This window comes from Nylanderia fulva, unplaced genomic scaffold (assembly GCF_048542155.1).
Source record: "Nylanderia fulva isolate GAGA-0341 unplaced genomic scaffold, ASM4854215v1 Scaffold4, whole genome shotgun sequence".
NCBI classification, from domain to species: domain Eukaryota; kingdom Metazoa; phylum Arthropoda; class Insecta; order Hymenoptera; family Formicidae; genus Nylanderia; species Nylanderia fulva.
This window is the reverse complement of record NW_028190476.1, coordinates 4,342,587-4,359,911: the sequence shown is the minus strand read 5'-3', so window position 1 is coordinate 4,359,911 and position 17,325 is coordinate 4,342,587. Positions and strand designations below refer to the sequence as shown.

Sequence of the window (17,325 nt, the reverse complement as noted above, 5' to 3'; positions counted from 1 at the left end):
CGTAGAAATGGAAGAGCATTAAGATGATTTCTTCATTTTATGTACGCAAGTATTTAATTGTAATTAATAAAGTCGAATATTCTGAAACTAAATTAGATCCGATACTTTTTTCCTGATATTTTATAGTGCGAAAGGGGAAAATGTCATTTAATCAAAATAATGCTTACGTAGAAATGGAAGAGCATTAAAATGATATCTTCATTTTGCGCGCAAGTATCTAATTGTAATTAATAAAGTAAAACATGTTTTGAAATTAAATCAGATCCAATATTTTTTTTTTTTTTTTTTTTTTTTGATATTTCATGGCGCGAGAAAGGAAAATATGATTTAATTAAAATAATTTTTGCAAATGGAAGAGCATGTTAAGATAAAATCTTCATTTTGTTTTTAAATATATATGCATATGATTTAATTGTAAATGGATTTGTCTGACCACATACGAAAGTGTTGAGATAAGACCATTAAAAAATCAACAATTTACAACACATTTCATATTTTATATCGCAAAATGTACGATAATAAATTTTGAAATAAGTTGTAAGCTATTTATATATTTTTATGGCGACAAGAAAAAATATCAATTAAAATCGTTTTTAATTAGAAGAGCATTAAGCTGATATTTATTTTATTTTGATGTGTATAAAACCATTAAAAAGTCAATTTCCAAAATATTTCATATCTTATGTCGCAACGTGTATGAAAAACTTTGGAATAATTAGTAAGCCATTTATATATTGATAATTTTGCCTTTTATACGGTAGAACGGCTAAAAACTGATTAAAACAACATACTGTTCTATTTTTAAGGGAAAAACAAAGGTAGCATTGAAAAAAAAAAATGTTTTTTAATAAAATAGGAGAAAAAATTCACTGTAAATGTAAACAAAAAAATAAACTATGCATATGTATATTCATTAATTTTAAACGAAATTAAAATGTGAGAAGAAAATCCTAGTTCCAGTGATCCAACGTCCGCGAATAGAGCGGATGCTGCATACAAGGCGGCTTATCTTCGCTACACGTTGCAACAGAGAATCTCCTCGCGCTAACATAATGAATCCATGCCGTGCATCGGACGCGTTACAGGTCGTATCGCGGAGGGTCAAACGCACGTGTCCACACGTGCGGATGCTAATACCGAAGCATAAATACACGGGAATACGCGTTGCGCTCCCTCGTTTCTCCCTCGTTCCTCCAAGGCCCATTGTCGAAAACGACACATTTCGTAATTGGAATGCCGGTTTATACGCCGTGGCGTGCAAAGAGAGACACGCGTTACACGCAATACTGTGTATATATATATATATATATATATATATATATATATATATATTGTACATGCATACGCACCTATGTACGTATGCAATAACGCAAATAGATGTGTAAAGGGATAACGGATAAACAGTTACTAAATACGATAGATGCTTGTATAATGCGCGGACGTAATCGTTGTTACGCATCAAAACGGATTAGTTCGAAAATTCTGATCAACCGTCAGACATATTCCGCATAAAGTTCGCTTACAAGGAAAAATTCGAAAAAAATCATGCCGTTTGATTTAAATATTAATTAATTTTTTTCAGATAATAGAAATATGAAATTTATGAAAAAAACATTTTAAATATTAAGCTTTCGAAGTATTTTAAGGGGATGTGTCTGGTTTATTGATTATTTTCATTTAACTCTTTATTGGCTATACAGAATGAAAAATTCATTACTAGAATTAAAGTATTCATAATAACAAATCTATGTATAAAAAACCCCCAAGAAGGTTAAATATTTACAATTTTCTTATCAGTTAGATTAGACTCCAATTTTAGTAAAGCATTTTTTATTCTGTACAGCCAAGAAATAGTTAAATGAAAATAATATTTGTCGATAAAAACAGACACAATCAGCATCCCCTTAAATATAATCATTTATCGTTGATTTTGCTTCAAGATTAATTATATAGTTTTTCAAAAATTAGAAAAATTAGAAAGACCAAAAAATTATGAATTTTGTTAATAACAATTTGAACGAGTTATTTTGATTTTCCTTTCCAAATGCTCGGATGTATAGCGAGTTTTTTCCTTAGTTATGCATAGTTTTTTTTTATAAACATATATAATAGATTTGTTATTATGAATAATACTCGAATTCTAGTAAAGGATTTTTCATTCCGCGTAGCCAATAAATAGTGCAATAAAAATAACAATTGTCGATAAAAAACAAACGCACCTTTTGATTTTCCTTTCTAAATGAATTTGTTCCTTAGTTATGCGTAGTTTTTTTTTTTATAAACATATATAATAGATTTGTTATTATGAATAATACTCGAATTTTAATAAAAGATTTTTCATTCCGCGTAGCCAATAAATAGTGCAATAAAAATAACAATTGTCGATAAAAAACAAACGCATCTTTTGATTTTCCTTTCTAAATGAATTTGTTTCTTAGTTATGCGTAGTTTTTTTTTATAAACATATATAATAGATTTGTTATTATGAATAATACTCGAATTCTAGTAAAGGATTTTTCATTCCGCGTAGCCAATAAATAGTGCAATAAAAATAATAATTGTCGATAAAAAACAAACGCACCTTTTGATTTTCCTTTCTAAATGAATTTGTTCCTTAGTTATGCGTAGTTTTTTTTTTATAAACATATATAATAGATTTGTTATTATGAATAATACTCGAATTTTAATAAAAGATTTTTCATTCCGCGTAGCCAATAAATAGTGCAATAAAAATAACAATTGTCGATAAAAAACAAACGCATCTTTTGATTTTCCTTTCTAAATGAATTTGTTCCTTAGTTATGCGTAGTTTTTTTTTATAAACATATATAATAGATTTGTTATTATGAATAATACTCGAATTTTAATAAAAGATTTTTCATTCCGCGTAGCCAATAAATAGTGCAATAAAAATAACAATTGTCGATAAAAAACAAACGCACCTTTTGATTTTCCTTTCTAAATGAATTTGTTTCCTTAGTTATGCGTAGTTTTTTTTTATAAACATATATAATAGATTTGTTATTATGAATAATACTCGAATTTTAATAAAAGATTTTTCATTCCGCGTAGCCAATAAATAGTGCAATAAAAATAACAATTGTCGATAAAAAACAAACGCATCTTTTGATTTTCCTTTCTAAATGAATTTGTTCCTTAGTTATGCGTAGTTTTTTTTTTATAAACATATATAATAGATTTGTTATTATGAATAATACTCGAATTTTAATAAAAGATTTTTCATTCCGCGTAGCCAATAAATAGTGCAATAAAAATAACAATTGTCGATAAAAAACAAACGCATCTTTTGATTTTCCTTTCTAAATGAATTTGTTCCTTAGTTATGCGTAGTTTTTTTTTATAAACATATATAATAGATTTGTTATTATGAATAATACTTGAATTTTAATAAAAGATTTTTCATTCCGCGTAGCCAATAAATAGTGCAATAAAAATAACAATTGTCGATAAAAAACAAACGCATCTTTTGATTTTCCTTTCTAAATAAATTTGTTCCTTAGTTATGCGTATATTAAACACACAAACATGAGAGGCGGGAGCGCATGAATACGACGACTCATCGATACACCATATAGGGACGAACAAGAAGGGTGAAGAAGAAAGAAAGCTATGATCCAGAGCAATGTCCGGTATGAGTATGCTCGCGTACAGCTTCCATTACCTCTTCGCTGACAATTAATAATTACCCCACATCGCCGATGATATGCCGGAATGCATTTTCGCCGGTAGAGTTGCGACCTATGGCGACCTTCCCCCTCATTTCTCCAACGATGCTGCTGCAAATCTCTCTCCATTTCTCTCTCTCTCTCTCTCTCACACCCACCTCTTCCCGTCTATTGCATCCGGCTAGATCGCAGCGGTCTGCAAAGCGCGTGCATCTGGATCTATCGTATCCACGGTATATCGGTTTGTACCAACGGTGTTTCGCCGGACCATTTTGTCCAACCCTCTCCCTCGTCCGCAATAACTGGATAGGTACATTAATGCAGCCTAGCGAGAAGATAACGCCGCGGTGCATCGCCGGGCGTGCAATGCTATCGATCCTATCGACCGATGCGCGAGAAGTTAATAGCGAGAACACACACGTGTACGTATACATGCATACATACCAGCAGCCTCGTATTTTAAGGGCAAGTATAGGGAAGTGATCGCCGAATAGGGGACAAAAAGGGATGGATCGCTCGGGTACAGCATCCGTTGGCCGCTGGCGAACATCTCATCCCTGCTGGGATACGCGGATTCGCGGTATGTAAACGGAATCCCCATCTTTCGGGGTTGAATCTGAGCGTGTGTGTGTGTGTGTGTCTGTCGTAATTCATCCGGAGGTACAGAATCGTGGGGAGATGAAATCATCGGTATCTATACCTCTTCGGTGGATCATTAGGTTGAAAGAGATATACGTCATCATTAAAGTTAAATTGGGAGCTTCCTGCGCGACGTCGGTTAAATGTGGATATTGTAAAAAAGAGAAACAAAGAAGAAATAAATGCTTGCTGTATGACGCGCATAATAAATTCGTTGAGAAATCATTTTCATAGAGATGCCGTCTGAATTAATTGGAAACTTCCTCTTCGCTTTGTACAAATAGATATATATCTGTAGAAATCCATTTACGTTAAATGTAGCGTAACGAATGAATCTATTTATTTTATCTATTCTTGATTTTAAATTTCGTATGTGCGCGTAATTTAACTAGCCCCGAATCCTAAAGAAAATCAGCGCGGGAAGCATAATTGTTGTTTGGCCGGCACTTATTAAGATTAATGACTTCGACAATGAGATTATCTGCCAGGAGCTCCTTTAATAATGAAAACGAATTAGTTTGCGTTGAAATGTGACAACCTTCAGAAAAGCCTGCATTATTTTTAAGTCGTGCAAAAAACTATATATATATATATTTATACAGATAAATTCCGCTAATTCTATATACGCAAATTTAGAGTGAAAATATATTACAGAGATATATCAACCATATATGATGAAACTGTCGTCGGTGGAAAAAAATAATCTGAAGAAAAATTATCTCCATCAAATAATAATGTGATCAATTTAATCAATATAAAATAAAACATAATAAATATATTGATACAAAGTTTCGCTCGTATATTGTAAATACAACTAGTGATAGATAAAAAGACCAACTTATCGAGCAATTATTAGAGTTGTTCTGTCAAATAAAATTTATTCCATGTATAAACTAAACATAAAACAACTTAAGTAAAAATTACAATTATTATAAAATAAACGTTTCAACCGCACGCGGTCTTCCTCATAGTATTATATTACCGTAATTATTAAAAAATACAAAATCATACAAAAATTCCACATAATATCGAAAATTAATGTTAGTTCTTCAATAAGAGTCGAGAATTTATAAGCATATTAATTGCTTTTGTTGGTCTTTTTATCTATCACTAGTTGTATAATAAATATATTATTATATAAAATTCACTTGGAGAAATTGATACCAAAGTAGAATAATGGAGCAGAGAAAGAGGAAGGGTGAAAGAGGGAAATGTTCGCAGAATCTCAAATCTTCGGCATTGCAGGGCTCGCATTTGGAATCCGGATGCAGATATATTGTGTATTATCGACAGAGGACAAAACGAGCGTGTTCGCACGCGCCCATTCATTCAAGTATGCGAACTGATAATTGAATGAAAAGCGCAATACGACGCGCGTTGTCTGCGCCGCCGTTATCAAATATTTGAAACTAATATTTTGCACGAATGAATCTATTATATACGCACGCGCATATTATATTTTCAAAATTAACACACAGACGTATCCAACCGTTTACGTCACCGGCCGCGGAATCGGAGCGAATCTATGCGAATAATGAATGATAAACGGAGCTTATGTACACATACGCGTGTGTTCGTTATCTTTTATTTTAATGGGAGAAAACTTATTCACTCGCTCGCGAATACGAATAATAAATATCCAACCGCAAATGTCATCGGCAAATCCGAAGTAGAAAATAATAAAGCCTCTAGTGCTTATAGGGAAGATTATCGGTTATTTTGCTAATCAATTAGAGCCAATCTCATCTCGGTCTTTCTTTATCATCCTGTTTTACTCGAATATGGAAAATGTAATCGATATTTATTCATTGTAAAAAAAAAAAAAAAAAAAACTATGTACACGATAATTATCTGAATTTATTAGAACCAGGATTCATCGAGTAAAAATACGGAGAGAGAGAGAGAGAAAGAGGGAAAAATGTGCATTATCGTTATTCGCAACACATCGAGCTGAATACACGTGTATCCCGCCGATTGCAAATATGCTACCTCTCCCCCGTCTTCTCCCCCTTCTCGATCGAATTTGCTCGCTCTTTCTCTCTTTTGCGTGGCGTTTCCTCTGATATTTATTGTTTTAATTTACCGCGCCTCTGTATGTTTAATTATAGAGAGTTAATTTTAACCCGGTACGCCGCATAACGTTGGCTACATGATTGCACCGATTCTTAGCTAAACGTTTTTGTTTGTTATTTAATCGAAGCAATCAGAACGAGTCGCGAACAAAATGTACATTGCGTGCAAAAAGCGAAAAGTGTGTTCCAAAGTTTGAAAGTTACTCCGCGACACGCTCGAGCACTCTTTGTGTATCTTGAGACATCGCCCTAGTTTCATGTATGTACAGTATCTAATATATATAGTACAGTATGTAATAAACTATATATGTATCATTTGCAACTAGATATTTTTTTAAACAAGTATATATGTTTTTTGCATCAATTTGATTCCTCTTATTTCGTATAAAAATATCGAGGTGAAACCATATATTTCGTACAAGATATTTCATAGGTTCAATTGTCAAATTAAAGTCTTATTGTATATCTCGTAAACTGTTCATTTTTTGCCACCCTATTTTTATAACTTTTTATGTCAAATTTATTAGGAATCGATTTATATGTAAAAAAAACTAGGATAATTTTATTGAAAAAAATTAGATTAACTTTTAAATGATTTTGGGATAGACATCACAAGATAAAATCAAAATCACCATTGTACGTTCCCCTCTATAATATATATAATTTTTATTTAGAAAGTGTTTTTGTAAAATTGTATATTTGCCTGTTAAACTATGTATATCGTTTCCAAATTGATAAACAAATCTCGATTGACCTGCATAATAAAAATACTTAAAATATATGCCCTATAAATATAAAAAATACATAGCCCCTGCTAATCAGTACACAGTTGAAAAATTTTTGTGTTAATTTAATACAATATGGATATGTTAAATGGAGACACAAATATTTTAACACAATAAATGAAAAACTTCAGATAATTCAAAATAACTTTTGTGTACAATTAACATACTTTTAATGTAAAAATTAACAAAAAATGTGTTAGTTTTAAATTTTATCATCCCCGTTTGTATTATAAAATAGAAAATCAAATCAGTTTTTCCTGTAAATTTGAACAGATAAATCTTGTCACTAATAAAGCAGAACATATTTATTGTGTAAAATTAAAAATAGATGTACATTGTGTTATTTTTACATTTTTTCAGTTGTTTTAATAATTTAACATTTAAATTCAACAGTAATATGTTAAATTAACACATGAATGTGTTAAATATTTAACACAAAAATTTTCACGGGGACCGTTTTTAACAAAAAAAAAAAAAAAAAAAAAAAAACACAAATTTTTCCACCGTGTAGCGAAATAATAGAATATTTCTCGTAGAGACATTAATATCTTTCTGTCAAAATGAGAATATTTCTCCCAAATATTTCCTCGTAGCAAAATCGCGCGATGTAAAGCGGCAGTTAGACGCATCTTGCTTTTCGCTGGTCCACGTTCAACGTTCTAAAATTGGTGAAGACTGTTCATTAACGGAGACCATGTGACTCCGTGCCAAGAAATGGTCGGTCTTTGTTCGGTGTACTGTCTCCGCTGTCGAGAGTTTAACCAAGCCATAGTGAAGGCGCAAGATAGAGAAGAGAAGAAAGAAGAAGTGAAAGGTATATAGAGAAACTCCTCGGGGAACTGAAACAAAAATTTTTAAAAGTGGAAACGCGCGCAGCTGCGAAAAGAGCGAGAAAATATATATATAGAAATCGGGATAAATACGACCGGTTTATTTCGATCTGATAAAGCTTTCTGGCATCCATTTCATGCATCTCAAAATACGCGTGTTTAATCACCACGGATGCCGAGATATTCTTGAAGCGAGTATTTAAATCTGCTCAATTAATTTGATATGTCCTTTCGAGTGTCTCTTTAATTTTCGTTCAAAATAATTTGTTAAATAATCTAATTGTGTGATAGGAATAAGCAATTATTAAAATAGAAGGCTCGAGGGATTAAAAAATCGAATTAGCGAGAAAGGGCCGACGAGCCGTAGTAGGATGTTCCTGCTAATAAACAAATATATTGAAGCGATTATGCAAAAATAACAGACGTTTCGATTTATTTGAAACCATCTTCAGTGTAAAATTAATTTTTAAAAAATAAAAAATAAAAACAATGAAAATAAAGAAAACCGTCGGTTATAAAGAACGCATCGCAAATTTCATTACGTAAAATATATAAAACTAATATTGGTTAAGACTCGCAATCGTATACAATAGTGAAAACTAACGGCTACAAATTAAGGTAAAAATTTCCATCGTGTCTTGTGTATACTACTGTAACAGAATATAATAAATAGTTGAGCAGAATATAATAAATAGTTATGTAATAAAGGAAAGTGAATACGTATACAGAAGATGTATTCCGTGGTAAAAAAATTAATATCGTAATGTCAGATCAAAGTTACACTGTTAAGAAAGACTTACAAGGGACATGTCACAACTGTCCGGAACCGATTTGATTCTCCTTGAAATATGTTGTTAAATACACAAATCTAAAAGACACGTATTTTTTTATACGTGCGCAATTTGAGTTTTAAGGGGTGAAACACCCCTTTAAAGAATAACGGTATTTTTCTTTAGGATCAAATATCTGCTAAACTATAAGAGATATAAAGAAAAAACGTACAACAAATTTTAATGGCTTGAAGAGTACTTTAAAGTTATATGAACAAAAATTTTTTTTTTTTTTTTTTTTTTTAAAAACCCTCACCACCTAATTTTTTTTTTCAAAATTAAAAATTTTGTTTTACCTAATTTAAAGCTTATTTTTTTCCAAATTCAACCATGTGTAATAAAGTTATGTTACGAAATATCATTTTCGAAAATTAATTATAAACGCTCCCGTATATACGCTCATCCGTGCTATGTGCGTAAGTAATTACCGTCGAACAATAAAATATATAAAAAATGTTTTTGTATAATTCTTATTTATGTTTTCTATGTATTTATAACTGCGTATTGTGTATATTTAGATTTAAAAAAAAATTTTTAAATATAATTAATAAGAATTTTTTAAATATACCCCCTGCTTTCTTATTATTTCTTTAATATTTAATTTCTTCTATAAAAATTAAAAACAATTATATTTTATAATAAAATTATTTTTTAATTGAATCTTGCGAATACCAATGTCGCAATATTTGGCATAAACAAATTTTATATCTTACGTTAAATGAATCATAAGATAAGATTATGTGTACGTGTTCCAGATAAGTTATAATTTTTACAATAAAATCTTTAATACGTTAAAATAAATAATAAAATAAGATTATGTGATGACGTATTTCTGATAAGTTAATATAAATTGTTCATGTAGCAGCATAATTCTCACAGTCGGTGTAGTCTTTTCGTTGTAATAATATCTGTGTAAACTGTTCTTTTATTGCAATAGAAAGCAAAATATAACATCTTTGAATATGATTATCAATCCGCTTAACGTTGTTAGACTTTTATTGGTGTCAATAAATTCAATATATTTAACAGAAACGCCAGTAACTGAAGCAGAAGTGGAATTAAAGGAAAACATTAAAAAAATATTACTGGATAGCGTTTTTCATTATAATGGGGTGGAAGTAACGGAAGAAATATATCTCGATTATGAAGAACCTTATAAATTACATAGTTTTGAAATAATTGAAGATGACGAAGAAGCATGGCATGAAGATAGTTTAAATTCTCATCCTCATTGTTCAAATGATGATACAAATTTTGATAGTTCTTATAAAAGACGAGCTGTTGAGTATTGGCGATTTCGGGACACTGATGAAAACAGTAATGACAGAAAAAGGAATCGTCCTCTAAGAGTAGTACAAAATAAATTTAGAAGAGTTTCATCTGAACGTCAGTTAAGGCGATGGGAAGAACAAATACAATCAGGTGGAAGTCGTACAGAAAAATTATCTTACATCTCCAAATTTACACATGATAAATTTACTGCAGCTGTCGAATCAGGATTCATGGTTCATTTTCCCTGTAGTTCCTTTCGGTATTATCATAGTAGTAATATGTGTTCCAGGAGGTGTTAAATCCGAAATCATATTGGGGCAATGTCCAGTCCATGAATCGATAAGAAGAACGCTATTAGGACCAATGTTTGCGAAATAAGCTTCTTCTAACCACATTTTAAAATGATCTGTACAAAATATAAATGTTAATTTAATAGTTTTTTTATGACTCTTATTAAATTGTTAAATAAAATAAGGTTGTTAAAAAAAGTAATTATAAAAGGAAAATACCTGATGTCATTTTACCAGATTTCGATGCTTTTACAATAACATTTTCTGCTTTAAATAAATTTTCTTGTACTCTTGGTCCAAATTTACCATTAGCTTCTTTTAATACAATAAATAAAGGGGACAACAAATTGCCATTACAGGATATTATTGGTTGTATCGTATATGAATGGGTTGTTGATGATATGGATTGCACGACACGTTCTACTTTCTTTTCTCCCTGGTTAGACAATGATCTTCCAGAGTGAAGTTCCAATTGGAAACCACTTTGATCTGAATTGTAAATATTTTCAGATCCAAACTGTTCAATAAGAGGTTTTACTGTTTCCAGAAAATCATCAGCTGATTTTTGCAAATCAGCAGAATCTTCTAATGTTCTTCTAGTGACAAACTTCGTAACTTTTCTTGAAACAATTCGGTGAGACTTCTTAAATCTTGCTATCCAACTGTGAGATGCTTTAAATATAGGATTTAAATTTCCTATTTCTTCTTGAGCTTGTAAAGCCCATCTTTTTAAATCAATATCATGAACCATGAATCCTGATTCGACAGCTGCAGTAAATTTATCATGTGTAAATTTGGAGATGTAAGATAATTTTTCTGTACGACTTCCACCTGATTGTATTTGTTCTTCCCATCGCCTTAACTGACGTTCAGATGAAACTCTTCTAAATTTATTTTGTACTACTCTTAGAGGACGATTCCTTTTTCTGTCATTACTGTTTTCATCAGTGTCCCGAAATCGCCAATACTCAACAGCTCGTCTTTTATAAGAACTATCAAAATTTGTATCATCATTTGAACAATGAGGATGAGAATTTAAACTATCTTCATGCCATGCTTCTTCGTCATCTTCAATTATTTCAAAACTATGTAATTTATAAGGTTCTTCATAATCGAGATATATTTCTTCCGTTACTTCCACCCCATTATAATGAAAAACGCTATCCAGTAATATTTTTTTAATGTTTTCCTTTAATTCCACTTCTGCTTCAGTTACTGGCGTTTCTGTTAAATATATTGAATTTATTGACACCAATAAAAGTCTAACAACGTTAAGCGGATTGATAATCATATTCAAAGATGTTATATTTTGCTTTCTATTGCAATAAAAGAACAGTTTACACAGATATTATTACAACGAAAAGACTACACCGACTGTGAGAATTATGCTGCTACATGAACAATTTATATTAACTTATCAGAAATACGTCATCACATAATCTTATTTTATTATTTATTTTAACGTATTAAAGATTTTATTGTAAAAATTATAACTTATCTGGAACACGTACACATAATCTTATCTTATGATTCATTTAACGTAAGATATAAAATTTGTTTATGCCAAATATTGCGACATTGGTATTCGCAAGATTCAATTAAAAAATAATTTTATTATAAAATATAATTGTTTTTAATTTTTATAGAAGAAATTAAATATTAAAGAAATAATAAGAAAGCAGGGGGTATATTTAAAAAATTCTTATTAATTATATTTAAAAATTTTTTTTTAAATCTAAATATACACAATACGCAGTTATAAATACATAGAAAACATAAATAAGAATTATACAAAAACATTTTTTATATATTTTATTGTTCGACGGTAATTACTTACGCACATAGCACGGATGAGCGTATATACGGGAGCGTTTATAATTAATTTTCGAAAATGATATTTCGTAACATAACTTTATTACACATGGTTGAATTTGGAAAAAAATAAGCTTTAAATTAGGTAAAACAAAATTTTTAATTTTGAAAAAAAAATTAGGTGGTGAGGGTTTTTTAAAAAAAAAAAAAAAAAAAAAAATTTTTGTTCATATAACTTTAAAGTACTCTTCAAGCCATTAAAATTTGTTGTACGTTTTTTCTTTATATCTCTTATAGTTTAGCAGATATTTGATCCTAAAGAAAAATACCGTTATTCTTTAAAGGGGTGTTTCACCCCTTAAAACTCAAATTGCGCACGTATAAAAAAATACGTGTCTTTTAGATTTGTGTATTTAACAACATATTTCAAGGAGAATCAAATCGGTTCCGGACAGTTGTGACATGTCCCTTGGGACATTGAGTTATGTATACAAAGATTGAGCGTTGTCCGGGCCCGAAATACCGGACATTCCTTTAAACTTGGGCCCTTTTTTCCCTTCAGCTACCCCTCGCTACTCGGACCTGGCCCTCCCGGAGGAAAAGGAGAGTCCGGAGGGAGAAGGAAAAAACCCAAAGGGTTTGTCTTGGCCGTTTTTCTCTCCCCGCCACGCCGTCCCGGGCCCCTCCCCAACCTCGTGTCGACCCGTTTAAATTTACAAAATTTCCTGCCGAAATCGCCCGACGTTTCCCTCCCCAAAAAAGTTGCCCACTCTTTTAATACCCCTTTTTCCCTTTGATTCCCCCCTTTCTCACTTTTTTTCACTGCCCAACCCCCTTGCTTCACCCTTTTTTTCTTCCTTTTTTCTTTTTTTAAAAAGAAAAGAGGGGTTACGTTTTTTGAGAGCGGGTAAAAGGAATCGTCCTCTAAGAGTAGTACAAAATAAATTTAGAAGAGTTTCATCTGAACGTCAGTTAAGGCGATGGGAAGAACAAATACAATCAGGTGGAAGTCGTACAGAAAAATTATCTTACATCTCCAAATTTACACATGATAAATTTACTGCAGCTGTCGAATCAGGATTCATGGTTCATTTTCCCTGTAGTTCCTTTCGGTATTATCATAGTAGTAATATGTGTTCCAGGAGGTGTTAAATCCGAAATCATATTGGGGCAATGTCCAGTCCATGAATCGATAAGAAGAACGCTATTAGGACCAATGTTTGCGAAATAAGCTTCTTCTAACCACATTTTAAAATGATCTGTACAAAATATAAATGTTAATTTAATAGTTTTTTTATGACTCTTATTAAATTGTTAAATAAAATAAGGTTGTTAAAAAAAGTAATTATAAAAGGAAAATACCTGATGTCATTTTACCAGATTTCGATGCTTTTACAATAACATTTTCTGCTTTAAATAAATTTTCTTGTACTCTTGGTCCAAATTTACCATTAGCTTCTTTTAATACAATAAATAAAGGGGACAACAAATTGCCATTACAGGATATTATTGGTTGTATCGTATATGAATGGGTTGTTGATGATATGGATTGCACGACACGTTCTACTTTCTTTTCTCCCTGGTTAGACAATGATCTTCCAGAGTGAAGTTCCAATTGGAAACCACTTTGATCTGAATTGTAAATATTTTCAGATCCAAACTGTTCAATAAGAGGTTTTACTGTTTCCAGAAAATCATCAGCTGATTTTTGCAAATCAGCAGAATCTTCTAATGTTCTTCTAGTGACAAACTTCGTAACTTTTCTTGAAACAATTCGGTGAGACTTCTTAAATCTTGCTATCCAACTGTGAGATGCTTTAAATATAGGATTTAAATTTCCTATTTCTTCTTGAGCTTGTAAAGCCCATCTTTTTAAATCAATATCATGAACCATGAATCCTGATTCGACAGCTGCAGTAAATTTATCATGTGTAAATTTGGAGATGTAAGATAATTTTTCTGTACGACTTCCACCTGATTGTATTTGTTCTTCCCATCGCCTTAACTGACGTTCAGATGAAACTCTTCTAAATTTATTTTGTACTACTCTTAGAGGACGATTCCTTTTTCTGTCATTACTGTTTTCATCAGTGTCCCGAAATCGCCAATACTCAACAGCTCGTCTTTTATAAGAACTATCAAAATTTGTATCATCATTTGAACAATGAGGATGAGAATTTAAACTATCTTCATGCCATGCTTCTTCGTCATCTTCAATTATTTCAAAACTATGTAATTTATAAGGTTCTTCATAATCGAGATATATTTCTTCCGTTACTTCCACCCCATTATAATGAAAAACGCTATCCAGTAATATTTTTTTAATGTTTTCCTTTAATTCCACTTCTGCTTCAGTTACTGGCGTTTCTGTTAAATATATTGAATTTATTGACACCAATAAAAGTCTAACAACGTTAAGCGGATTGATAATCATATTCAAAGATGTTATATTTTGCTTTCTATTGCAATAAAAGAACAGTTTACACAGATATTATTACAACGAAAAGACTACACCGACTGTGAGAATTATGCTGCTACATGAACAATTTATATTAACTTATCAGAAATACGTCATCACATAATCTTATTTTATTATTTATTTTAACGTATTAAAGATTTTATTGTAAAAATTATAACTTATCTGGAACACGTACACATAATCTTATCTTATGATTCATTTAACGTAAGATATAAAATTTGTTTATGCCAAATATTGCGACATTGGTATTCGCAAGATTCAATTAAAAAATAATTTTATTATAAAATATAATTGTTTTTAATTTTTATAGAAGAAATTAAATATTAAAGAAATAATAAGAAAGCAGGGGGTATATTTAAAAAATTCTTATTAATTATATTTAAAAATTTTTTTTTAAATCTAAATATACACAATACGCAGTTATAAATACATAGAAAACATAAATAAGAATTATACAAAAACATTTTTTATATATTTTATTGTTCGACGGTAATTACTTACGCACATAGCACGGATGAGCGTATATACGGGAGCGTTTATAATTAATTTTCGAAAATGATATTTCGTAACATAACTTTATTACACATGGTTGAATTTGGAAAAAAATAAGCTTTAAATTAGGTAAAACAAAATTTTTAATTTTGAAAAAAAAAATTAGGTGGTGAGGGTTTTTTAAAAAAAAAAAAAAAAAAAAAAATTTTTGTTCATATAACTTTAAAGTACTCTTCAAGCCATTAAAATTTGTTGTACGTTTTTTCTTTATATCTCTTATAGTTTAGCAGATATTTGATCCTAAAGAAAAATACCGTTATTCTTTAAAGGGGTGTTTCACCCCTTAAAACTCAAATTGCGCACGTATAAAAAAATACGTGTCTTTTAGATTTGTGTATTTAACAACATATTTCAAGGAGAATCAAATCGGTTCCGGACAGTTGTGACATGTCCCTTTTAGAGCGAATGAAATATAACGAAATATATGTATAAAAGTATAGTCATGTTTAACCAAAGAAATAAGAGAGAGTCAGGGATGGGGAGTATTTTAAATAAACCGAAACGTCTGTTTTTTTGCATAATTGTTTCAATATATTTGTTTATTAGCACAAGCATCCTGCTACGGCTCGTCTGCCCTTGCTCGCTAATTTCGATAAGTAATTATATTGATTTAAGTAGCTCGGCGTTAAAACAAGAACCGATTAAAAAGAAAGTTTACATTCGGACTGAAGTCTGAAATTTTAATCTTTACTTTCTCATCCAGGATTGAAACTTAACACAGATCTCTCGGCGAATAATTCGAGATTGCGTGTGATGTTCAATAAGTTAAGTTCGCAATCGCTGCGCAGACTCCTCGCGTGTAAATGGAAGCAAAACAGCTCGGAGGAAAGGCGCGGGAAGTGATGAATTAAAGAAAGCGAAAAGAAAAACACAGAGAGAGAGAGAGAGAGAGGTAGACGCACGCGAGAGAATTCGCGAATTACACGCGGCAAAGGGTAGAAGCGCGCAAAAGAATGACGCGTAAGCGCCGCGGAATCTAATGAAGGCGAGGAAGAGACAAATGGAAGGCGGAAAGAGACGGAGAGAGCTTGGTGCAGACATAGATGAAGAAAAAGAGCGAGCGTTGTACCGGGCACCGAAATAGCCGGACATTCCGTTAACTTGGCTCTTTCTCTCTCAGCTACTCTCAGCTACTCGAGACGCTGCCTGCTGGAGGAATAGAGAGTCCGGAGGGAGAAGGAAAGGAGCAACGTTTGTCTGCCGCTGTTTCTCTCGCGCCACGCCGTGCCGGTCCTACACCTCGTGTACGAGCGTTTCAATTACGAAATCCTGCGAAATCGTCCGACGATTCTCGCGCAACGTTCGTCTACTCGTTATATATCCCTTTTCCCTTTGATTCCCTTCCTTCTCACTTTTTTCACTTGTCAACCCCCTTTCTCTCATCCTTTTTTCTTCCTTTCTTCTCTTTTTTTTAAAAAGAGGGTTACGTATTTTGAGAGCAGGTAATATTGATCAAATTATGAAAAAATGTCTAATGAACATGGGTACTAAAATTAATATCTTCCTTTTTCCACTTGTCAACCCCCTTTCTCTCATCCTTTTTTCTTCCTTTCTTTTCTTTTTTTAAAAAAGAGGGTTACGTATTTTGAGAGCAGGTAATATTGATCAAATTATGAAAAAATGTCTAATGAACATGGGTCCTAAAATTAATATCTTCCTTTTTCCACTTGTCAACCCCCTTTCTCTCATTCTTTTTTCTTCCTTTCTTCTCTTTTTTTTAAAAAGAGGGTTACGTATTTTGAGAGCAGGTAATATTGATCAAATTATGAAAAAATGTCTAATGAACATGGGTCCTAAAATTAATATCTTCCTTTTTCCACTTGTCAACCCCCTTTCTCTCATTCTTTTTTCTTCCTTTCTTCTCTTTTTTTTAAAAAGAGGGTTACGTATTTTGAGAGCAGGTAATATTGATCAAATTATGAAAAAATGTCTAATGAACATGGGTCCTAAAATTAATATCTTCCTTTTTCCACTTGTCAACCCCCTTTCTCTCATTCTTTTTTCTTCCTTTCTTCTCTTTTTTTTAAAAAGAGGGTTACGTATTTTGAGAGCAGGTAATATTGATCAAATTATGAAAA

At 31.4% G+C, this 17,325-nt stretch overlaps 3 protein-coding genes across 3 annotated transcripts in view; all 3 read right to left on the bottom strand.

Moving 5' to 3' along the window:
• LOC114936231 (lachesin) overlaps nucleotides 1–17,325 on the bottom strand; it is a 232,193-nt gene that overhangs the window by 193,998 nt on the left and 20,870 nt on the right. The window lies entirely within an intron of this gene.
• On the bottom strand, nucleotides 9,509–11,807 carry LOC146721893 (uncharacterized). Its single transcript, XM_085486005.1, has 2 exons — nucleotides 10,624–11,807; nucleotides 9,509–10,520 (listed from the first exon to the last, which is right to left on the bottom strand). The coding sequence occupies exons 1-2, from the start codon at nucleotides 11,693–11,695 to the stop codon at nucleotides 10,336–10,338; spliced, it is 1,257 nt and encodes a 418-aa protein (XP_085342131.1). The 5' UTR covers nucleotides 11,696–11,807; the 3' UTR covers nucleotides 9,509–10,335.
• LOC146721892 (uncharacterized) lies at nucleotides 13,134–14,763 on the bottom strand. The gene is made up of 2 exons (XM_085485894.1): nucleotides 13,579–14,763; nucleotides 13,134–13,475 (listed from the first exon to the last, which is right to left on the bottom strand). The coding sequence occupies exons 1-2, from the start codon at nucleotides 14,648–14,650 to the stop codon at nucleotides 13,291–13,293; spliced, it is 1,257 nt and encodes a 418-aa protein (XP_085342020.1). The 5' UTR covers nucleotides 14,651–14,763; the 3' UTR covers nucleotides 13,134–13,290.

Coding starts and splice junctions, on each gene's coding strand:
- LOC146721893 (XM_085486005.1), bottom strand. CDS start 11,695: ATGATTATCAATCCGCTTAACGTTGTTAGACTTTTATTGGTGTCAATA. Junction 10,521..10,623: donor ATCTGGTAAAATGACATCAG/GTATTTTCCTTT, acceptor TATTTTGTACAG/ATCATTTTAAAATGTGGTTA.
- LOC146721892 (XM_085485894.1), bottom strand. CDS start 14,650: ATGATTATCAATCCGCTTAACGTTGTTAGACTTTTATTGGTGTCAATA. Junction 13,476..13,578: donor ATCTGGTAAAATGACATCAG/GTATTTTCCTTT, acceptor TATTTTGTACAG/ATCATTTTAAAATGTGGTTA.